This window comes from Cottoperca gobio, chromosome 13 (assembly GCF_900634415.1).
Source record: "Cottoperca gobio chromosome 13, fCotGob3.1, whole genome shotgun sequence".
In the NCBI taxonomy this organism is placed as follows: domain Eukaryota; kingdom Metazoa; phylum Chordata; class Actinopteri; order Perciformes; family Bovichtidae; genus Cottoperca; species Cottoperca gobio.
Genome location: NC_041367.1, coordinates 26,668,312 through 26,693,906, shown reverse-complemented (window position 1 = coordinate 26,693,906; position 25,595 = coordinate 26,668,312). Strand labels below are relative to the sequence as shown.

Sequence of the window (25,595 nt, the reverse complement as noted above, 5' to 3'; positions counted from 1 at the left end):
GGGAAAAGATTACAATTCATTAAATTATCCAGTATGTGTGTTATAATGATTTGAGTTACACATGTGCAAATACAATTTTGACAACCTCAGAGTAGACAAATCTTGGAGCACAAGAGATCTCAAGGTGCGCCTAACGATACGATATTTGCCAATATCACAAATTATGATGGGCCGAGGTTTTTGCTGTTGTTTTTTAGTGAAATGTATCATTACTTTTTGGATTAGTTAACATACAATTTGAATGCCTATGAATTTACATGATCAGACAGGAACAAACCAACTGTTTATCAGGACATCTGGGAGTTAAGAAAGGTGGTGAATGCAGCTGACATGTCTGTAATCCTTCATTGCACAGGAAGGTAGTGCACAAGTACAAAGTACAGTTGGTCAAAGTTTGAAGCAGGAAGTCTGTAAACTCTGATGGATTACACATAATAAGAGTATAATGTTGCTATTAGCCTCAGTTAGTTAGCCAAATTAGTTTGGCTAACCTGAGGATATCAGGAGTTGAGACAAAAATTTGCGCTGCGTTAAAAAAACAAGAAAGCCACATGGTTGCAAGAAAATATGCAATGAATGATCATATGACCAGTGGACAGTAATACAGCGGATCACAGCAGCTCCAGTGTGAAGTTATTGAGTCCCAGAGTGAGAGGTTGTAAAACACAGGGTCTAACTCAGTAATCTGCCTGATAGATGGCTGACTCGCCCTTTGCCAGCAGTGTTTTCTAAAGGCTGCTCCGGCATCTGTCAGCAGACATAAGGCACTGACAACCTCAGCTAAAGGCTTCAGCCATTCATCACAACATTTCATGACTATGTCTCACTGTGTGCTTTTGTGTTTACGAGTGTGTGACGGAGGACGGAGAAGCCACGCGAGTGTAAGATCGTAAATATGATACCTCCTCTAGTCCAACCTGTCAAACTTGGTGATTGGTTGAACTAGTTCAGCTGCTGGATGTGCGCACATGTTGCCATGTATGTGGAGAAAATAAAAAGGTTTTAGCTTTGCTCCGGCACTTTCAATGGCTCCATCTGTCCCAGAGGCAGCAGCAGAAGTGGAAGACATTGCTCACACCAGCCTCGCCTGGACATTTCTCATCGTGATGCAGACATTTTTTGCTAGCCCAAGGGCACAGGTGGCCTTCAGATGTGGACCCATCAGTCATGAGCGGGTGCACAGGGGAGGAGGACTGTGTTTCTAGGGAACATAATGTGGGCGTAGCTTGGTACCATGAACTATTACCCTGAATAGACATGAATAATGAATAAATGTGTTATTCAGCTCTCTGGTACTGAGAACAAACTGAGATAATATGACCAGGAAACTTAAAGTGCTGCAGGAGGTTTGCTCACACTTTGATGCCACTGTCATATTTATAAACACACAAATTCCTATCCGCTCTGCGTATGAAAATCAGAGGTTTAGCAAGATGAAAAAAGCTCCTGTTCCACATTCAAAGGCATGGAAGCTGTCAAGGGGTGATTCTGTGATGCCGGAGGTAATGAGAAAGTCATGCATTTATGGCTCCTGTAGATTGAGTTGCAGCTCTTGTGCGTACATAGCACCTTGAATGTGACAAATCCCTGTGTTCTGCCAAAGCTTTTGTTATGTTTCGTTTAATGGCTTTTTCTCTGTGTGTCTCTGCTGACTGCTTACCTGTACAGTTTGACACCTGCCTCCCTCTCCAGCTGGGCCCACAGCTCGTAGCACTCCTCCATCATGTGGGTGTAGAAGTCCTGTTCGTAGGCCTTGCGGATGATTCGGGTCTGGCCATGGGAGCTCCCACGACTGTGGGGCAGGACAAACTGGAAAATATGGAATAGTCAATATCCTGGAATATATTAATGCATAATATTGCATTAAGATTGAGATGTTTTAATCATATTTCTAATGTCCACTGGAAGCATCCCAGAAAGAGAGTGTCTTTAAACAGGGCCCCTCTACGAGAAGGTTCCTCAAGATTATACAACAGAGCAGGTGCAGTTTTAAGGCCCCTGTCATTTGAGGTTATAATGTTCTTTGGTGGTGCATATATAATTAACAGACACATTTGTAATAATGAAAATACAACAAACCAATTGCCCCACAGTGAATCTGAAGGCTTCATGTAAATGTAAACACATAAGGGACTGGTATAAATACATTCAGGAAATACATGTTTATTTAAAGTATGTATTATTTGTACAGACATGTTTATAAGATTTATGTATTTTATTTGAGTTATTATCATCAATTTATTTGATGATGGATGAGTTGTGTGGCTTTTGTTTCCCCCGACGAGGACTTCCTTTCGATGGCAGAGTCGGGAAACATGTCCGCTACACTGCGACTGAAATCATCGCAGAAGCTGAAGGCTACATTATTTTTGGCGCAAAGCATCGACATCTTTCCCTCAGCTTTGGTCACTTGGTTTGCCTCCGACACAGTTCTTGTCACAAAAGAAGTCATTGACAGTGTTCTGTATGTTTTGTGCCTCTTGGGCGTGCTTGTGCTTGGACGATTTTTCATGCTGGAGAACATCGCTTATTCCGCCGTGTGCAAAGCTAAAATTAATGGCAGACTTTACAAAAAGCATGAGTTTTCCCGACTCTGGTCTCCTCCCATTTGGCAGGTACTTCCATAACGTTTTTGGCAGGTACAGCTGCGTCTCCATCTACAGGACTGTCTCAGAAAATTAGAATATTGTGATAAAGTTCTTTATTTTCTGTAATGCAATTAAAAAAACAAAAATGTCATGCATTCTGGATTCATTACAAATCAACTGAAATATTGCAAGCCTTTTATTATTTTAATATTGCTGATTATGGCTTACAGCTTAAGAAAACTCAAAAATCCTATCTCAAAAAATTAGAATAGTTCCTCAGACCAAGTAAAAAAAAAAGATTTATAACAGCAAAACAAAATCAAACATTTGAAAATGTCCATTAATGCACTCAGTACTTGGTTGGGAATCCTTTTGCACGGATTACTGCATCAATGCGGCGTGGCATGGAGGCAATCAGCCTGTGGCATTGCTGAGGTGTTATGGATGCCCAGGATGCTTCAATAGCGGCCTTTAGCATTGTTGGGTCTGGTGTCTTTCAGCTTCTTCTTCACAATACCCCACATATTCTCTATGGGGTTCAGGTCAGGGGAATTGGCAGGCCAATCGAGGACAGTAATGCCATGGTCAGTACACCAGTTACTGGTGGTTTTGGCACTGTGGGCAGGTGCCAGATCATGCTGGAAAATGAATTCCTCATCTCCATAGAGCTTTTCAGCAGACGGAAGCATGTAGTGCTCTAAAATCTCTTGGTACACAGCTGCATTTACTCTGGGCTTGATGAAACACAGTGGACCAACACCAGCAGCTGACATGGCTCCCCAAACCATCGCTGACTGTGGGAACTTCACACTGGATTTCAAGCAACTTGGATTTTGCTCCTCTCCAGCCTTTCTCCAGACTCTGGCGCCTTGACTTCCAAATGAAATACAAAACTTGCTTTCGTCTGAAAAGAGGACTTTGGACCACTCTGCAACTGTCCAGTGCTTCTTTTCCATAGCCCAAGTCAGACGCTTCTTCCGTTGTCTTGAGTTCAGAAGTGGCTTGACCATGGGAATACGGCTATTGTAGCCCATTTCCCGGACACGTCTGTGAACAGTGGCTTTTGATACCTGGACTCCAGCTTCAGTCCACTGTCTTTGAAGCTCCCCCAAATTCTGGAAGCGACTCTTCTTCACAATGCTGTTAAGGCTGCGGTCATCTCTCTTGGTTGTGCAGCGTTTCCTGCCACATTTCCCCCTTCCAACAGACTTTTTGTGGATGTGCTTTGAAACTGCACTCTGTGAACAGCTTGCTCTTTGAGACATTTCTTTTTGTGTCTTACCCTCCTGATGGAGGGTGTCAATGATGGTCCTCTGGACAGCAGTCAGATCAGCAGTCTTCCCCATACTTGTGATTTAGTTTACTGAACCAAGCTGAGTGTTTTTCAAGGCTCAGGAAACCCTTGCAGGTGTTTCGAGTTAATTAGACGATTCAAGTGATTCGTTGAACACCCTACTAGTATACTTTTTCATGATATTCTAATATTTAGAGATAGGATATTTGAGTTTTCTTAAGCTGTATGCCATAATCAGCAATATTAAAATAATAAAAGACTTGCAATATTTCAGTTGATTTGTAATGAATCCAGAATGCATGACATTTTTGTTTTTTTAATTGCATTACAGAAAATAAAGAACTTTATCACAATATTCTAATTTTCTGAGACAGTCCTGTATGTCCCGTTCACTGTGACTCTCATCCATATATTTTCGTTTTCTTCTTCTGTGTTATTGTTCCTGTTTTCTTCTTCTGTGTGTTTACTGGCGGATAATGTTTTTCAGCTAAAATTAAACATAATATTGCCACCTGCTCTACCGGAGACCACTTTACCACTGTACACTTTTTTAAATTAGGCCTATTTTTATTTTATTTTTGAAAGGTTAAAAATACGGGATAATTACGGGAAAATATTTAAACGGCAGGACAGCGGGATAGAAGAAAAAACACGGGATAATCCGGGAAGAACGGGAGGGTTGACAGGTATGACACTATGTCTGTATACTTTATGTCCAATATTTCACTCTCTCCTACAGTCTTTGTTAATAACACAGCTCATGGAACAAAGTTTTGTGTGTGACACACCTGCTCCAGCAGAACAGTCTTCTTGTTCTTTTTTGCAAGCTGATAGGCCGTGAAGGAGCCCTGGACTCCAGCCCCGATCACTATGCAATCATAATCCACTTCAACCGACATTTTGTTAATGTGACACTCACGACATGTACATTTAACTTCTGCTCAACATGCAGAAACAGATACGCCCACTGAAAGTGAGGGTGGTTTACAAAATACAGGGCTCTTGTGCCCCGAGAATTTCCTGCTAAGGGCTCAAGATGTGCGCCATATACGTCCATGCGCCACACTGAACAAGCTTCATTCATGAAATGCCTTGGTTTAGGGTTAGATTATACATAATTAGTGACATTGCTAGGCTCTCTCTGCGGCAGTTTGATAGGAGAAGGATTTGTAAGGAGCATGGCAGAACACGAGTGCCTGACAGTCTTGCCATAGGGCATAGCCTACGGCCAAGTCCAAAGGTAGCCACTTGCCAAGTTTGTAGTATAAAAATGTAGTGCCTGTTCCTTTACAGCCGGGCCTGGCTCAAATAGTGGGAGAGGTAGCTGTACGGTTTCCACCATCATGTCATGTTGGCTTTGATGCAAAAGCCATAAAACTAGAATAATTTATATTTTTAAAAGTGAATGTTGTTGCTGTTGTTGTGGTTGTGTTTCATAACAAGAAGCAATAGTACTTTCAGCAAAAATGTATTTTTGTATTTGTATTTTGTATTTGTATTTGTTCAGAAATAAAGTCTCTGCAAGTCAAACTAAGCACCAACATCTCTTTCACCATGTACAATGCAATGAAATTTAGCACACTAATGCAGGCTACAATGCATACACTGCTTAAATATATAAAAGTTTGCCAAGTTTCACATGATAGCTCTCCTGAATTAACTTAAATCACTGAGGAACTGCGTCTGCATACATGCTGGTTGTTTCCTCTTGATCTACTATATCTAGCACTGTCATTTACTCAAGCAATGAAATTTAGCACACTAATTTGAACACAACAATACAGAAATAATAGATTAATAATAACATGTAAGAGTGCTTTTATGACATTTACCCACCTGAAATAATAAATGGAAAACGATCATTGAGTTGGCTGGTCTTTAGTGGCAATACTGCTAACCGAAGAAGCACAAACCCACAGCTGCACACACAGTCGATCTCATGCCTTTTAACATTACAATAGAAATGCTTGAAATTGAATAGGGGTTTCTGTAAAACAAATAAATAAAGTAGTTGTTAGTTTTAACTCACTAAGTACCCGACAATTAGAAATGGCACATTTTGACTTCCAATGTTGTCAGGGCAACGTGTATACAAAGTCAGTGTCCAAACAGCAGCAGCTGTTACGGCAAGTCGGTGACAACTCACCCAAGTAGAGGTAACTGAGCCTGACACCGGAAGTGCCTCTGCTAGCTGCCTCTGCCACTATTTGAGCTGGAAAGTGTGAATTATTGAGTAACAGTAAAACAAATATCCGTTTCCCGAGGTAAACAAATAGGTTATTTGCTTTATTTTATTCTAATATGGCAATGGGCATTAATAATAATACAAAATAATAATAGTTAAAAAATATATATATTATCATAACAAAAATAAAGACAATTAAAATAGAAGTTGAGTATTTTTTAATTATATAAATAAAAATAAAACACAAAACTAAAATATCAAAATAAGTTATTACTAATTGGATGGTCATTTTGAGAATGTTTTTTATTTAGCATTGCACAGTAGCTTTTCCAGGGGTCGGAAACCTTTTTGATATGAAGTGCACTTTTTAAATGTTCTTGTAAATCAGTGTTCCTTATCTAAATTAAGGTTAACATTAAGTTTAATTATGACACCACATCCAAATTTAAATCTCCAACGGATCTGTAATTTTATTAGCATAGCAAAATAAGAAAAAACTAACATTGTTGTCACATAATCAGGAGATTGTACTTGTATGACTACACAAGAAGGCTGCCATCCTTATGAAAACATCAACATCTGAGTTGAAATCAGCAGTTACATCACTATTACAAATCCATCAGCTGTAAACAGTACACTTAACTTTTAACTGTCCAAACCTCAAAAACAAAGACAAAATGTTGTAGCATGAAAAAATGAGATGATTTCAGGAATATCAGCTTTAATAATTATCAAAATATCGATACTGTATTTCACTGTCAAATAAAACCAATAGGTTTAGTTGTGTGTGACAAACAAGACCATAATGACAAATGTCAGTTTCCAGCAGAAATGGGGGAAACTGATTTATTAATAGTTCTTAGAAGTTGCAAATACACTTTTTTTTCATAAGCTTATGTTGTCGACGGCGATACATGGATGTTGAATTCAGGCCTGTTTGTTTGGTTTCTGACACAGTGAACAATCAGTGGTACGGTAGCTCCAGTTACATCTGGACATTTCCAGCACTGCTGTTTTCTGCTTAGTAAACAGACCAAAGTACACCTCTTACACTTATATAACCATGAATAGCCTACTCAGTCCAGAGGTCACTCCTCTGCGGCCTCAGTAACAGATCGACACAAATGCAGTATGATATTTTCACAATCTGCAATTTTGGCACAGAAAATAATTATATTAAAACTTGTCGAGTGCTCACTGCCAACTGGAGGTTTGTAAAGCTCTCCTCTGACTGATGATAAACATGTAAATAATAAAGTTCCAGGATAAACAGTATCTATACTGTGACCCCTATCAGCACACACTAGAATGACAAAAGAGGTATAAGCTACATGTGTGCGTCAACACAGGAATGTTATAGCCTTGATATCTCTGCCCGTGCTGCCTTTTTCATTGGATCTCGTGTCTAAATTCATAAAGTAAATAGAAAAGCAATTTATGTAGGCCTATATAACAAACATATCATACTCATATTCAGTTTAATATACTGCAGACTACATAATAAATTAGATATAATAGAAGATCTCTGAGAATAGATATACTGAATTATTTGTGCATTCATGTGAGAGGTGACAGTTTGTGTGTTACACACAGGTATATCAACTATTCACAGACTCTTTTATATATAGTATGTATGTCTAGATATGCATATGTATACCTATATGCACAGCAAATGAATGAGTTAACTAAATACAGGCCACCCAGTGTTCTGTGTCGGTATCATAGGAATGTACCCCTGACTCAGAGGCCAGAGTTCTCTGTGAAAATGTAAAACTGAAGTCACTAATATTGGCTACACCAGTTTATTAAAGAGCTGTTTGACCAGTGAAGGGGAGTGCTTGTTTAGCTCCATATGAACGTACTTTCAAATCTTTTACATATGAACATTTAATGGTTGGTGTGGTGATGTTATTGGCTTTCTGCATAGAGTAAAACTGCTTTTACATTTTAACCCAAACTGATTCATCCTAGGCACAGGAGTTTTTTCTGATGTGGGTTGAGAGATTCAAGATTGATTGATTTTTTTTCCACTTCTCATTCTGTGGACAGCTGGAGCCTCAGTCTGAACATTTCTCATTTGCAATCGATCAGTGCTGAGATAGCTCATCCACATCGACCTCTTTAACACAAGAATACAGAGGTAAGGCAGAGTCTCCACTAAAACCACAACTTGACCTAATCTGTTAAATTTTGTCACTCTCCTCTCCTCTCCTTGCTGCCAACTTCACTTCCTGCCCTGATCGTGTTCACCTGTCTCCTCTGTCCTGCATCCACCTCACCTGTTGTTACTTCCCTCGTTAGTCTCTCCCTTTATATAGCCCTCCAGCCCCTTTGTCTGTTGCCTGTTGGTCTTTGTTCTCCATGTCAAGCGTCCCAGCGTCCCAGCGTCCCAGCGTCCCAGCGTCCCAGCGTCCCAGCGTCCCAGCGTCCCAGCGTCCCAGCGTCCCAGCGTCCCAGCGTCCCAGCGTCCCAGCGTCCCAGCGTCCCAGCGTCCCAGCGTCCCAGCGTCCCAGCGTTTCTTCCTGGCTCTGTGTTCCTGGTGATCCTCCCCGTGTTTTTGACTACGCCTTTTTTTCTGGCAAGTAAAGACGGTTGTATTGAATTTACCCCTGTGTCTGAGTCGTTCATTTCAGTCCTATTCTTTGTGGTTACCACCAGCAGTTACACATTGGTTACACCTTAATCATTCATTTATTTCAATGTGAGTTTTTATGAATAAACAAGAACATAAACATTATGCCTTAGGCTTAGGCCATAGCCTAGTTCAGTGAATATGAAGAAATGCTAATTTAGACATATTTATGATGGAAATAGTCAATGCTACCTTGCCTGGAAAGGTCTGAAATGATGCCAACAGAATGGCTAATTTGGTAAAATTTGAATGTATCTCATATAAGTAACATCCGTCATCAGCAGCTTCAGCTAGGATACATTTTAAAGAACCCCCTAGAGGCTTGAGACTGTTCATTACCTCCCAAAAGTATTTCCATAAGGAGGTAAATCATCACTGGTCGACACCATCTATCATGTAAATGTTCAATTTCTACAATGTAAACATCGCGGCACTCATAGAAGTTACTTTATTATTAATGGCGAAATCAATGCTGAGCTTCCAGACTAGGACAGAGGGTGTTGTATGTACATTTGTGATTATGGGCTATATAAATAAAATTTGATTGACTAGGCCTACATCATGATCATCCAATCAATCCAAATAGATATATAACATCACAAAGTTAAATATCCTATTTTAAAAAAAAATAAGTTTGTGGGTTTTATAGATTATTTAAAGCTCTGTAGGGATTCAGATGATTTTCCTCTGCAGGTTCATCACTACCAAAGACATCTTTCACACTGTCACATAGTTTTCACATCATCATTTGATACATTTATTGTAAAATATTGATTAAAGCAACTTTAAATGTTACATTTAAATACTGTAAACTGTATGCTTACAAAATGTTTTCTGATATTTTGAGATCTCACTAAGATAAGATCCTGAGGGACTTCTGAGCTCCCATGTATTCTGCACACTGGAAACCATAATGTGTACTTGAATGTGAAGCAATGCCCTTAATGTTGCAACAAGTCCAAGATAAACACAAGACTCTATAACGTGTATAGCTCCGTTTTACAGAACTGCCTGACTGCACATTATTGTTTCCTTTTGATGAAAGAGGTCGTAACCTGAAGTAGGTTGTTGGATGAATTGTGGGCTTGGTGGGAGACGGCCAATGTTCCTTCCACAGGGGTCTGAGGACAGCAGGCGGAGCAGATGGATGGTGAGGCAGGACGGACGTGCAGAGGGTCAGCTGGTCAAACGCCCCGCTGTTCCACCGTGTCACACACACATGAAGTGTGAACCTCCCCACAGCCTCCACCGTGCTACATCACGCCACAGAACATTAACCTCACACACCATATTCATCCCCTCTGTGTACAGCTCTACCTTTACGGACCATATCACTAGTGTTTTATGTTTCAGCACTCAAATAGCAGTAGTAATAGGAAAGTAGTTTTAAAACCTCTCAGACAGCCATTGGCTTCCATTTATTCCACTCAAGATCTTTTCATTTGGCAAAAGAAAAATACTTCAACTCAACACTGCTGGTGCTTTCATTTTGATAGTCTTTCAGGCAAGTCATTCAGTAAGTTTGTAGTCGGTGTCTAAGTGCTTGCTGATTGTGTTTGAATATAGTTTGTGTGTAAAGCATCTCTTTAGTTCAGGATTGTTCAGCTCTGTGAAAAAATGAGTTCAGCATAGAAAGACATTTCAGATAATACACAATATACAGTGTGTATACAGTAACAAATGCTGTGAAGCTAAAAAACTTAAACACATTAAGGTTAGGGAGTGATCGTGGTTATGCTTTAAAAACAACACTGACTCACAGTTGGAAATGTGAAGGAACATAGATCTCCTCCATCTGACGTTTAGTTGACCCATCCATCCACCCTGACCCCTCCCTTTGTTGCTCTTTAACAGCCTCGCCTAACGTGCTCCTTCACTCCCCTCATCCTTGCAATGGCTGCTTTGTCATCTGTTTCCCCTTGTACTCTGTAGCCATGGTATTTGTGTAAAAGACCTCATATAATGTATGTGTCAGATTTTTAGCAGTCTTTTACATTGTAGAGTGTCAGAATTGCTGCAGTGATTGCTCCTGTCTGTTTCCATCAAATCAAACCGCTCACAAAAACAGCACGCAGACAGACAGCTCCATTCAAAGCAGCCACTTGTCTGTGGAGGGGATTTAATCTTTCTTCCCTGACATACACAAAAGGCTCATTACTGTACCTCCACAACACAATATGGCCACATTTTGTGTTGCAGATGTATTATGTTGACTGTGCCAAAGGTTGTGTTCAGTTGTATGTTCATATGACTCCATGATCCCTCAACACAAGCATACATTAGAAACTCAGACCAATTCACATTAATCTATAATAATTTTGGTTCTGGCTTTTAGAAAGGAGTCAGACAAGCATTTTCAGTGATTTTTCAGCTCCAGAGAGAAATAAAATGAGACTTCAGTGTGCTGTTTATGATCTGGGAGTCTTACTGGGACACTGAAATCACCATCTGCTGCTAGTGAAAGTGTATTCCCTCTGTGCAGCTTGCTGCTGAGGCCCCAGCAGTCCACGTCCCTCAGCTGTGTGTAATATGATGAACGGTGTGCCTCCTTGCTTTCTAAAACACCCTCTGCTCTGCAGCGGGGGAGAAAATGCAGCGTCAGGGCATTTCCACTAAGCACTGCCACTGTCCCTGACATCAGGGATCAGGGAAGCAGTCAGAAAAAATGATATTTCCCCACCAGAAAATGCTCATCACCCCATGGTAGATTGACTTTGACAAAAAACGAGGACACACATTGATGTTCCAAGCTTTTTAATTCTTTATGCTAATCAGACATTATAATAGTGAAATCAGAGTTGGAGGCTAAAGCTAGAAAAATAGCAAAGATTAGAGGTTAATTATTATTTACCCAAGTCGCATTTTTGTCACTGGCTGTGGTGGGAATTTCCTATTAAACGCTGAGTACTTCATTATGGTGAAATAGTAATTCCTTTGAAATGACAACTCACTCAGCGGGAAAACATTTTGAAACTGCAAAACCATGGATGTGTTGAAAGACAATGTTTCTGAACAAAAATATGTTTTATATCAGTATCAGGCTTGCAGAAACACACAATGCCACGTGGTTAACGCTGGGAAGCGATTGGTTAGGTTTAGGCAACACAACTCCTTGGTTCTGTTCAGTAAACCGATGAGAAAAAAGCTTAGAACGTAACGTCACATGAAATACACATTATTTACACTATTTTGTTCACATATTTATTGTATTTAAGTGATGTTTTACTATTGTTGATGTTACAGTATTATAACTTTGAAATCCTTTTTATTACATTTTCATCATTTAAACTGTCTTATTGCTTTGTTCTAAAATTGTTAAATTGTTTTTGTCTTCACGTTCTACACTTGTTCTGTTTATTTTACATTATTACACACACTCTAGTTTTCCACAATATGGATTAATTATTGTTTAACAAGCATATTAAAACATATTATTAATAAATTGTATATTATTTATTACATAGAGGAGTTTAAAGTGCAGGCTGCTTTATTTCATGTTAATAAATCAGACCCAGACCAACAAAGCAAAAATCAGACGGTTTAGTGATCATTGTGAAAAATGTTAATAACTAAATAACCTGCATCTGATCAAATAAGTTGAGTTGGTTGTAAAACCTGATCACTGCATGTAGTGTCAGGTCATATGACTTCCTCACATGTGGATGTGTGTTCCCAACTTTGAGAAACGTACAGTAAGCTGTGTGAAGACTGTTGACTTGTATTGACGATAGTCTGCAATAGCAACCAGAAGAAACAGGAAAAGGAACAAAACTCAATAATGGATCTAAACAGGAGCAACCTACCCTCACATACAGATGGAGTGGACAAAATAACATAAACACCTGTCTGTATAACCCAATTCAACAGCACCACACACTGCAGCCTCCATAAGGATCATAACTTTGAATCAACACCTCTCTGAAACACTTTCAACACACACTGAACATGAAAATCCTCAGAGGGAGGATTCAGTAGAGGACTGCTGGATAAGACTGCATTAGTTTTAGTTAGATGTACCTAATTAACTGGCTACTGTATTTGATTGGCTCAGCTTTTGCTGTGCCCTTTGGTACCTTCTGGTCTGGGTGTTTTTATTACAGATGTTGCAGATGTAGTAGAGATGCCTTCACTGCTGCCTGTGCAAACTAATTTCTTGGAAATATAAAATGAATTGCAGCACATTCTTTTTATTCACTAAAAATAATCCAATGATTTATGAGTTGCTCATAGGTTGAATTGACCATTTGTTATCATTTAGTAGTACCGGAAAAAAATATTTTTACTGATATGGAAATGTTTTAGGTTATTACATAAATTCTGGCATTGATTTAGAGTTTTGAGATGTTTGACATGTGTTAATGCCACATTCACTGACAGCCAGCTTTCTGTGCCATTTGGTTCCCTGAATACATGTTTTGGCAGAAAATTAACCCAGCGAGCTTCATTTGAGAAAAGGTCACTCAAAAAAGACAGCCCTCCCTGAGACTCAGGTACTACTCCACTGCTATTTACCTGCCATTCACTGCTGGCAATGTATTGTGAGTCATGTTTAAATATCAAGCAGCCCTTGTAAATATTCATGACGATTGCCCATACCAACAGGACAAGAGTATGCTCAGGCACATCTAATGAATAACTGAAGCCTTATGAATAATGAACAGCATTACTGCCTCAGTTTGAGGGAGAGACTTTGTTGTCCTGATAATGCAAAGTTCCAGTGGCCACGGCAGAGAGACCTGAACAATAGTACCTCCACTTTGCCTGTGCTGTGTGACTCTGTTTGACCGCTCTCTCCTGTACATGAATTGCTGGAGGATTAGCTGCTTCATTCTCCCTCTGTGGCCCCTATTGCTGCCAACTTTAATGGCTGCTCTTTGCTCGTCAGATAGATGTGCGCTCACTGAGGGGGAACAGGATTACCTTTGCTTCAGGAGGGTGTTTATGGATAAAGGCTCAGACTGCTCACTTTGCTCCCTTTATCTGTGTGTACAATAGATGCTGGCATCTACATACATGTCTCTGGCTTTAAAGTCATAACTACCCTGTTATTCTTTTATGTGTAGGCTATCAATGGCATCTGAATATGCTGAATACATTTAAAATGTGAATAGGAACACATTCTAAACTCTAGAAAAAGAAAATCTCAGCCAGTCATTCTCACTGGATACTGTAGCATATCGTAGACTATAGTGTCTGTTGGGGGATGGTGAGACAGCTGTCGATATCCCTCCCTCTGGAGCTGGCAGACAGGCAAATCCCTCTACTGAAAAAGACATGGCTGCCATCCCACCAGCCTGCAAATGGCTGTTAGAACCCAAAGATTCCTACGAACAGAATGTCTCCACAGTGTTCAGAATCAGATCAATCATAACTTGTTCATAACTTACTCACTTATTTACATTTTGCACTTTTATATACATTTTCATATTTATGAAAACCATAAACAATGTATCTTAATTGAGCAATTGATTAACGGTTTCAGCACTATGCTGAACATGAATGTATGTGGCGGTATGGTTGTGTAGAGGCTGCAGCGTCGGTCTGTGGGTCCACCACTTTGGTCCAGACTGAAACATGTACAGGATAGATTACGTGAGGTTCATACAGACATCCGCTCCCCAGAAGATCAACCCTACTGCCACTGGGATCCCCTGACTTTTCATTGTTTACAAGGGTCAATAAAGAGTTTGACAAAGACTACCAGGAATGGGTAGCAAAGGGAGTAAACCAGTTGAAGGGCCATAGGGGTCCATTGTTGATCTCATGCTTTCAAAATATGGCTCTGATAGTTTAAAACATTTACAAGAATGGTGTGATGAATGTGGTTTTCCGACAGGAGGGTCGTTAAGTACTGCACAGATACGGAAACTAGGCATGATTTCCAGTGTTATTTTATACTATTTTAATTCAGCTATTTTATTTCTGCTATTTTATAATGGTACTTCAGACTCATTTACATCAACACTGTGATTATTGTACTGTAAATGCTCTTATTCTGTCTAATCTTGTACTAATTGTTATGTTTTTGCTGTGAAGCACTTTGGGCTGCAATTCTTGTATGAAAGGTGCTATACAAATAAAGCTGATTATTATTATTATTATTATTATCATTATTATTATTATTATTATTATAATTTTTGTCATTTTAAGTTCCTTGGTTTAAGACCAAATACCTGCAAAACTAATGACATGCAATGTCATATGCCAATGTCCTGCACAACTAACAGTGCTCTCCCATGTTAAAGTCTGACAACCACCCAATGACGTCCCAATAATAATAAGCTTTAGGAATTTATTGTGTTATCCCGACTTTTCTTTCAGTGGAAGCACTGACTGCCCTGGATGAGCTGGAGTATTTTAAAATGAATTTGTCTAATACATCAAACCAAAAGAATTATTATATTATGAGGACATTTCATGTTCTCCTGGCCAGTAGATTTAGATCTTTCTTTTGTACACATGAAACATTCTCTCTGAATGATGTAGGAATCATCCTCTAGGAAGCATAAATATTCATTGAAAACTCATCTATTCATATGAAATACTTTCACGATGTTCTGATGAGGACACCTGCAGTAAAGTGATCGGACAGGCTGTATACAAACACAGGTTTTTGGATGAAGAAGGCTGTGGGCAAGAAAAACACTTTTTGCAAGTCATTCTGTGTTTTCAGTTTCCAAGTTCTATAAATTCAATTTCAAAAACATACCCCTAAAGATTTTATCCTTTTTGATTTGAAATCAAACCTCAATTTTAACTAAAGTTTGACAAAACATCTCAACTCAAAGTTCACTTTCTAGCTTTTTACAGAGCTTTGAACCATATTATACGGTCACAGCTCACATCACAAGAAAACAATCTTTGTTATTACCAGCCGGGACAGCTGCGACAGCTTCTCTGCTTTTTTTCAGCTTGTGAGTTTGTGTGTTTCATCAATGTGAGCAAAATGTGCTCCTGTATACACCTACTGTAGCAGGAAGGACCACAGAGGAGTGTGTTCACACTGAGCTCAAGGCACATTTTTAGAAGTGATGCAATTGCAATGTGAATGGAGAGATGTGAGTGGGCACATTAGACACACATTCACTCGGGACGGTGTGAGTGACTGCCTCCTGCGTCATGAACCTACAAACTCACACAGACATGAAGAGAAAGAAGAGAGACTGGAGGAAAATAGCAGAAAGAACTGGTGGGTTCTGACTTCAGTCGCCACACAAACACACACACAGGCGCACTACAAGAAACACTGCCGTTTACAGCTAGCTTATAGCTAACTCAGTCCATAGGCTGTGCGGGCAGAATAAAAACAGACTTTGTTTTCTGCCTGAGCACACACTTAGTTTTGTTTTAAGTTGAAGCGTGTGTTATTTCTTTATTCAAAAGTTACATGGTATCACTTTAATGTTTGCAGTGGCAACAGACAATTTTGATTTTGCAAAGCAGGCCACAGAGAAAAAGCTCACTTTGTGCATCATTATGCTGGTCACACAAATCACAAGCATCTGATCTGCATCACCAAAGGAAAAAACAACACCTACGCTGGGAGTTTTTTCACTGCAGTGTGAACTCTGCCGTAGAGAGCCTCGGCATTGCAGATCTGGCCATAGTGCAGAGAGAGAGGAAAATTATTTGACCTCTTTTCACTGAACAGTAGCATGGCTGGACAGCTCAACATGAAGCATGCAGTGGCATATTGAATGAGCCCATTTATCAAAATAACTTATTGCATCCTTGTGCCATGTCAGACCTGTTGACAATATGTTAGTTAATAAATAAGACACACAGGAAAGAAAGTGGTTTGACATGAAGTATTAATATCTTTACATGTGATTACCATAACTTTTTGATGGTCTGTTGTCACATACATGCCTTGTGTTCTATACAACAAGACAGCAATGCCTACTGAGGCTGAACAGGAGTGAGCAATGAATAAGCAATGTGCCTAATATTTATACATACATACATACATATACATTATATATAGTGACAACTAAAACCTTGATTAGATGTTTTTCCCTAATTTCCCAGTCCTGGCAGACAGGTCTACACAGGCAGAATCTCTTCAGGAGGAGCCGCTAGGGCAATCTATCCTCAGCTCTGAAGGGAAATGCATTCAGCCTGACTGCATGTCTAATAGAAGCAGCCACAACACTATTGCTTATTACGACAAATAAGCCCCAGTGCCAGAGCAAAGGTGCAGAGGAGCCTTAATGTGATGCTGTTATTAGAAGGCAATAGAACTGAGCAACTTTCTTTACTCCATATCCAATAAAGTTGCTCTTCACTGATCTGAAGGGAGTGGAAATATCTGTCACCATGCTGTGTACTGCTTGTTCTAAATCCTGCTAATTACTGCCTCTCACAAAAAGGTAGTGAACAAACAGAAGTATACAACATCTTTTGTAAAGCAGGACTATTGTTAGTCTGAAGCCATGCTATAGTGAAGCATTTAGTATTCTCCGTAATACAAAAGTGTTGTACAGAACTAACACCATCTTGACAGTTTTGTATATTTAGAGAATTAAGGCCCAGTTACACCACTGTTTAAAACACTGACATTTTGAAACCAAATCAACTCATCTCAATGCTGCGATTAATGGATCCAAACATCTGTTAACTGGAGTTAGTACAAAATGGTCTGTGAAAAGGAATTTCTTAAAAACAACTTCTTCCAATATTTTTACTCAAATACCTTTTACAATGTATATGATGAAAATATAATATTCAGCTACATCTTCTTCTGTACTTGGACCGATTCTATTCACCTTATATATGCTTCCTTTGGGCAATATTATAAGGAACCACTCTATAAACTTTCATTGTTATGCGGATGATACCCAATTATATCTATCAATTAAACCAGATGAAACCAATCAATTGGCTAAACTTCAAGCATGCCTTAAGGCCATAAAAACTTGGATGTCTAGCAACTTTTTGATGTTAAACACAGACATAACTGAAGTTATTATACTTGGCCCTAAATGCCTCCGAAACGCATTATCTAATGACATAGAAGCTCTGGATGGCATTAACTTGGCCTCCAGCACCACCGTAAGGAATCTTGGCGTCATCTTTGATCAAGATCTGTCGTTTAACTCCCACATAAAACAAATCTCAAGGACTGCCTTCTTTCATCTACGTAACATTGCAAAAATAAGACACATCCTGTCTCAAAATGATGCAGAAAAACTAGTCCATGCATTTGTTACTTCAAGGCTGGATTACTGCAACTCATTGTTATCAGGTTGTCCCAAAAAGTCGCTTAAGACTCTTCAGTTGATCCAAAATGCAGCGGCACGTGTATTGACAAGAACAAGGAAACAGGATCATATTACTCCTGTATTAGCTGCTCTGCACTGGCTCCCGGTAAAATACAGAATAGAATTCAAAATCCTTCTCCTGACTTACAAAGCAATTAATGGTCAGGCTCCAGCATATCTTAAAGATCTCATAGTACCTTATAAACCAACTAGAGCATTACGCTCCCAGACTGCAGGGTTACTTGTGGTTCCTAGAGTACAATGGGAGCCAGAGCCTTCAGCTATCAAGCTCCTCTCCAGTGGAACCAGCTTCCAGTTTGTGTTCGGGAGGCAGACACACTCTCCACATTTAAGAGTAGGCTAAAGACTTTCCTTTTTGATAAAGCTTATAGTTAGGGCTGGCTCAGGTTTGCCCTGGATCAGCCCCTAGTTATGCTGCTATAGGCTTAGACTGCCGGGGGACACCTCCCTGCTCTCTTCCTTCTCTTCCTCTCTCCTCCCCTCCCTCTCTTCTTCTCCCTCTCTATCTGTATGCATTTATGTAAATGTATGTTATTAACTCATCATCCGGGGCATCATCCCCGGAGTGTCTGTCTCTCATATGGCAGGTTGCCACTGATAAAGTTTACGTCAGGATCAGGAATCGTGGCTGCGCCTGCTGACCTGGTTCTGCTGGACACCGGGAAGCCTTATTGACATTTTCCTGGATTCATCCATACTTTCTCTTTTTTTTCCAATACAACATAATTTCTGTCAAATGTTGTATTTGTACTATGTTGTGTATCCTGTACACACAACATCTATTGCACATCTGTCCATCCTGGGAGAGGGATCCCTCCTCAGTTGCTCTCCCTGAGGTTTCTTCCATTTTTCCCCCTTTCATTTTGGGGTTTCTTTTAGGAAGTGTTTCCTTGTGCGATGCGAGGGTTTAAGGACAGAGGGTGTCGTATCCTGTACAGTCTGTAAAGCACACTGAGACAAATGTATAATTTGTGATATTGGGCTATACAACTAAATTTGATTTGATCTTCATAGATTAAGATAAAAGAAAAAACCTTGAAACGTATTAAATATGAACAAGACTAACACTAGATGAGTTAAGTTACCAAAGTTTCCTGATCCTTTTAGTTATAATCCTTAAAGGTTCTTTGTGGACCTTCCTTGAACGGTTTCCCAGTGTTTCTGATCAAATATGCAATGTGTATCCTTAAGGCCTAAAAAGTGTTGAATCATTTCCTTTCTCATAAAACATTTGCAAAGCCAATTTTTAAGTATTTTGAAACCTGCATTTTGTTAGTGCTCTTCTTCCCTGCCTTGCTACGTTTCTTGATGCATTACCACGACTGTCTGTTGATCAGTGGAATAAGTAGCAGTGGCGCTGTGCAGGGTATACACAGGTATATGGACTAATTATACTTATTTTTAGTCCGCATTGCGTATATCCACTCCTAAAACTAAACACATCTAAAGTTGTCCAATTTCCATGTGGGGATGGACTCAGGGAATAGTTCCCTCAAAATGCATGGACTTGTCTCACCTTACAGTCTGTGGGCCATGATTGATCTTCTTTAGGTAATGGATGAACTTAATATGTAAGAGTAGTCTTATATGTCACATTTTAAAAAACAGGGCGTTTATCCTTTGCTGGAAAATTGGGCCGTGAATTAAAAGTATACCCACCTCTCCAGGTACCGGTGTTAAGTTTGATTTGGAAACAACATTACATGTGCTGTTTCCAAATATAACTTAACACAGGTTGACCACAGGCGGCAACAAACATGCCTGAAGCAGATCCTCAGAAATGCCAACTCTATCACAACACCAGTACGTTGATATTAGCCGATTCTAATATAAGTCCCAGATTAGGTTCAATCATAACTATTTATATATATATATATATATATATATATATAAATATTATATATATTTTTTTTTATATATATATATTTTATATATATTATATATATATTTTATATATATTATTTTATATGTTTTATATATATTATATATATATTTTATATATACTATATATATATTTTATATATATCAATTATATATATTCACTGCCAACTTTCAAAAAAATACTTTCTATAATATCTTTACATCACAGCCATGCTATGGTTAAGTTCAGGAAAATATTGTGGTTACAGTAAAAAGTATTTACATAAACTAACATTAATTGCAGGTCAGGGACTACAGATGAACTCTGGGTCCTGCAGGGCAGGCATGTTGAATCCCACATGGAAGAGCAGACTCTGCCAGTAACAATTTCTCTCTATAGACCGACTGGTCTACCAAAGTTCTCCCACAATGCACCGCTCCTCCGCTCCCTTCACTGGCTACCAGGCTGCTTCAAGACTCTGGTGCTGGCCTACCGTGCTGTGAATGGATCAGCCCCTTCCTTCATCCAGGCCATGGTCAAACCAAACACCCCAGCGCGTTCGCTTCGCTCTACATCGGCCAATTGGCGAGTGGGACCCAGATTCCCCTCAAACAAAACCGCCTGTTTGCTATCTTGGCTCCAAAATGGTGGAACCCAGTAATGTCAGGTCAGCAGACAGTATGCATACCTTTTGTCGCAGACTGAAAACTCTACTGTTTCCACTGCACATCGACAAATGAAAAAAAATAAAAATAAAAATAAATATATATATATATATACACATTCTTTGTATGTTGCATTTACATTGGTTTGGCTTATTTGAAGCTATTGTTCTGCACTTAAAGGATTGTACCTATTTGAAGCTAATGTACCTGCAAGATTCTTGCTGTTCGGAGTTGTATCCTCATGATTGTTTGCACTTATTGTAAGTCGCTTTGGACCAAGAACATGCTGGTGATATTTTTATAATTTTATGTGGCCTCTGAACCCTCCAGGATCCTCCGAGGGGAGCTGGAAAATGTTGCTGGAGAGAGGGATGTATGGAATACCTTGCTTAGCCTGCTGCCACCCAGCCCGGTCCCTGATAAGTCGCAGGAAATGGTTGTATTTAATAATACAATTTTATTTAGATATTAAAACAATTAATAAAAAATGGTGCTTTAACCACCAAACAACTCAAAATTGACAATTATTTGGACAAGTACAAGTGTAAATGCTTGCTGATAAAGCTTTTTTGTTGTTGCATCAAATACATGATATTTTGTCTCCTCATTTACTGTATTTATGTAAATAGACCTCACATGTGAGTGGTCAAAGAGATTGCAGACTGTGCTTTTAATGTAATGAGTAATGCCTGTGCATGACTTGCCTTTTACATACAGAGTGTTGAATCTATGAATAGCTTATCTGCCGTGAGGCAAAGGTGCGTAAATCACAACAAATGTGTTGAGGAGATTCAACACTATTTCTGTGTTGGAGACTTTCTCCCGCATTGACATAGTGAGTCATGTCTCAGTGAAGTGAGCTGCAGCTGCAAGGCTGGACACATACTGGAGGGATGTGAAGCACCTTGGCTGCAAAAGCTTCAAAAGTCAGAGATGACATGAGCCGCCCCAAGGTTTCATAGTGTGTCAAGTAGCCAGAGGTGCAGCAGTAGGATGACTCAAAACCAATAGATGTAAAAGACTTCGCTGATAGAGGCAGATGACGCAACACTGTCAAATCAAACTCGTGCTCGGTGGGTCAAAGCAGGGAGAGAGACACATCAGTGGCAAAAATTATGTAGATTTCCAAGCATAAGTTTACAGATGAGACACAAACTCATATGTCATCATTGAGTGGAAAACATTTTCTTGACACAGCAAAGCTATACTTCCAACAATTCTGCATGAATCCCCAAAAGGTCACTGTCGATACTCATGTGGTTCATAAGTGTTTTTTCTCTTTGATGCAAATTTAGCTATTTCCAGAGATCAAACATGTAGATGCGCAGGTCATTGTATAGCTAATCTCTGTAAGAGACTGATTAAAGCACTTCATTTCCATTGAGTTACATTCTGTTTTTTCCTTCTTCCATTGACAAGGATACAGGCCAACACATAATAAATATGCGGGGTTAGAGATAAAATACAGTGTGCGCATAATTTGCATACTGGCCTCTTAATGATGGCAATCCTCATGTTGTAGGTTTTCACTCATCAGATTACTCATTGATCATCACATTTAGTTCACATGAAGGACTTTACACATTATGAATAATTTCTAGTTGATTAAAGCCTGCAAAGCATAGAAAAGGGTTTTCTCCGGGTGCTCCGGAGTCCTTCCACAGTCCAAACACTGGTATGTGAGCGCTGATCTGTGTCAGCCCCGTGATTGTCTGATGGATGGATGCATAAGAAATCATTTGTGTTTATTTTGGAAGCCGTTTCATTCTCTTGACTGAAGTTCAAACATTACCCACTCTTTTAATACAGTGTTTTAGAATTGATGGTTAAGCCCAAACCATCTTAGTTACTGTTGCTACATCTGTCAGGCTTTCTGCTGACTGTTGTTTTTGCAGATATAAAAACTGGCAGATTCTCTCAGCAGTAGCTAGCTAGCTAATTAAGCAGAAAGACAGGAAGTAAAACAAGACATGACACAAGGTGAGTGTTCTTTACAAAGTAAAACCAAAAAACTAAAGAGGATCATGACACTGATATAAAGACTTATTCAGGTTTCAGAAACTAAGTAATGTTTGTGTAGAAAACATAACTAGGATTCTTCTAATACTCCACAATAATGTGATGCACATTGCAATCACAGATATGAGAAAAAATAAATCATCATCTGCTCTATAATAGGAGCGAGCCATTGTTCTGAAACTTTGTTGTGTCTTGACAATGAGGCTCACAACTTATAGATGCCAATAATATTACTGTAAAGTAGAGGTAACAATGTGTTATTCCATTGTGTAGCAAGTTATTCAAGACTTATCTTTTCCAAAGTAATTCTTAACAGAACCGTCTCGTAACAGGCTAAAATTGTACAGTCTACCTGGAATGTCTCATATTGAGAGCTCTATATATCAAAGCTGCTTTCTTCCACACAGAAAATGTACAGACAAATGTGTTTGTGCAAATACCAACACATTTGTCTGTAGCAGTCAGAAAGGAATTAGTTCAGAGACCAGGCTGCCACTTTAAAGCTTTTTGAGATACTTGAATGTTTGTAACAGTCCACTGAGTTAAAGGGCGACACTAGGATTTATTATTACACTTTCATAAAGTTGGGGGATTTGTGAAAGCCAGATAAAAAAAAAGGAATGGAGGTTGAGACACCCTGACTTCTAGTTCCTATCACGAGCCAAGCTTTGGAAATACTAGATGCTACAATTCCCATAATGCAACTCAATGTCTTTTTTTTTTACCCTTGATCATCACCCCTGTCTATCAAACTGCGGAGCACTAGTCTGTTATGTGGGTTTTCTGTTAAACTTTGGAGTGTGATGTCCAGCCTGATGATGTCAGTGACATCAGGCTTTTTTCTATACTACTCAAGCTGAGTAGTATATGTGTGAAATCAGTGGAGTGCCTCTGTGTAACGCTAAAATCTGAACACGGGAAGACACAAATGCACAATACAGAGGCAGCTCGGACAGAAGGAACCCTTACACTCTGGTTGTATCATTACTTTCCAGTCATTTCACAAAAAGTATAAAAATCAACTTAAAACCTTTTGAAAATGGGAAGTCCATCAACATGTTTGCTTTTTTTGTCAACCCAATTGATATCAAAGAGAGTTGGCTTAATGATATATCACAGTTGAACAGCAGCACAAACTGCAGTCTCCAAAATAATCAGAGTGTTGAATCAACACCTCTGTTTCAGCAAAAACATTATATGCATTATATTCTATTAACATTGTAAATGAAGGTAGGATTAATTGCAGGGATGTTGTATAAGACAGTAGGGTTTTCCCTAGATGAACCCAATACATTGGCATTGAGTGTATAAAACAATGTAAAACTGAAAGGGAGCATTACGAATGAGTAATCTGAAGTACTTCAGATAGGCTACTTTAAGTATATTAATGTGATTCCTCACGTGTAGGAAATGTACTTGTGTTTTTACAGTGTAGCATCTGAATACTACTTCCACCACTGGTTTATGATTGCATGAATAGTGAGAAGTGTATCATTTTTCAAGAATATTCAGTGTATCATGAATATTCAAAAACGCACTTTTAGTACTTATATATATATATATATATATATATATATATATATATATATATATATATATATATATATATATATATACTTATATACTTATATTTTTAGTTTAGCATGTCCCTAACTTTGAGCTTCATTTGCTTTCCGTGTGTTCCATTGGCCAACGCTAGGAGCTGTCCGTGGTGCTGAATACACGGCGGCAGAGCAGAGCTCAGAGCGGGGAAGCAGCAGCAGCAGCAGCAGCAGCTATCAGTCTACAGGCTTCTGTCAGTACACTCAGTAGTCTGCAGTCTGTAGTCTTTGTGGTGGAACGAAACTAAAAGCCCATCGTTTCTGTCAATGAGTGAATTCAGACAGCAGACCCGTGCAGAAGTGACCGAGAGGAGCGCTTTGTTCGTGTGTGTAGTCGGTGTTCGGGGGGGTTCTCAGTGTTTCAGTCCTCCAGAGGAAAAGTGTTCATCCCAAGGACGTTCACTACTAAAAGCTTGAGGAGCGCAAGACGGGGACAACGTGATGAATGCGATCAGAGATTATTTCCCTCTCCTGCTTGTTTGTGTGGCGGCAGTGACGGACAAGAGCGCTGAAGGTAAGAATTGGTACAAATATTTACAATTTGAATTCTTGACTGTTCACAAGCTTTTCAGCCCTCTGCTTTGTTTCTCCTAAATGACATGTTTTTGTTGTGGATTTTTGTCTTATTTTCTCCCGGGAAGCTTTCTGTTTTCATCGTTTTCTTTGTCAGTCCCTCCATGTGCTCACATGGCTCACTGATGCTCCTCGCAAACACACTCCCTAATGTCAGGAACACATGAACAGAGATGAGCTATTCTCTTACATTCCAGTCATGTCAAACCTAACATGCAGTATCTATCATTAGAAGCCTATCAAAGTTATCAGTGAGAACACAATTATGTCGTTGAAATGCCTGTCTAATAGCAGTTCAAACTTCTGATATGATTCCTCTGCAGTTTCGTTATCCTTGCTTCAAGTTTTCAATTTTCAAGAAGAAACAAAAAAAACTCAAGTAGGCAAACAGACTGATAAAAATGTAATTTTCCAGCCTTGGAAAAAACTAGAAGTGCTCCAAATGAATGCAGCCTATCTCCTGGTGCTCTTGTCACAATAGTGGAATGGCTGATAGTGTTTTTCACAGCCTCCCTGCATTATTCATATCACCTGACAAAATAGAGAAGTCTACAAAACATGGGTGATGTTAGAGAGTTATCTCCCTGGATAGTTGCAGCAATTTGAACAATCACTCAACAACGAGAGATTTTTATTACATTGATACTCACTCTGCATCGTCTGTGTAACAACAATTATTATTGTGCTAATAATTACAAACGCATCTTTGTATTGGCCAAATGACATGAAATAAACTGGTGAAGGAAAAAGTTATCTGAAGACAAACTTATTTCATTTGGATGTGTTTGTAGTCACAGCTGACACCAGCTGACTCCACAACCTTGCAATTCAGGTTGTGATGGATGGTTACACTTGTGTTTGGATCATCACGTCCAGGTCTATAGTCTGGCTGCTGA

General features: G+C 39.2%; 2 protein-coding genes across 2 annotated transcripts in view; one reads left to right on the top strand and one right to left on the bottom strand.

Moving 5' to 3' along the window:
- Positions 1-4,785, bottom strand: part of pipox (pipecolic acid oxidase) — a 30,639-nt gene extending 25,854 nt beyond the window's left edge. The window contains exons 1-2 of the mRNA XM_029446588.1: positions 4,671-4,785; positions 1,661-1,809 (exon numbers count right to left, since the gene is read on the bottom strand). Of these exons, the coding sequence (XP_029302448.1) occupies positions 1,661-1,809; positions 4,671-4,781 (260 nt within the window). The 5' untranslated portion in view covers positions 4,782-4,785. The remainder of the gene's footprint in view (positions 1-1,660; positions 1,810-4,670) is intronic.
- A 19,508-nt stretch (positions 4,786-24,293) lies between these two features.
- LOC115017349 (seizure protein 6 homolog) overlaps positions 24,294-25,595 on the top strand; it is a 182,432-nt gene continuing 181,130 nt past the window's right edge. The window contains exon 1 of the mRNA XM_029445695.1: positions 24,294-24,640. Coding sequence (XP_029301555.1) covers positions 24,568-24,640 — 73 coding nt within the window. The 5' untranslated portion in view covers positions 24,294-24,567. The remainder of the gene's footprint in view (positions 24,641-25,595) is intronic.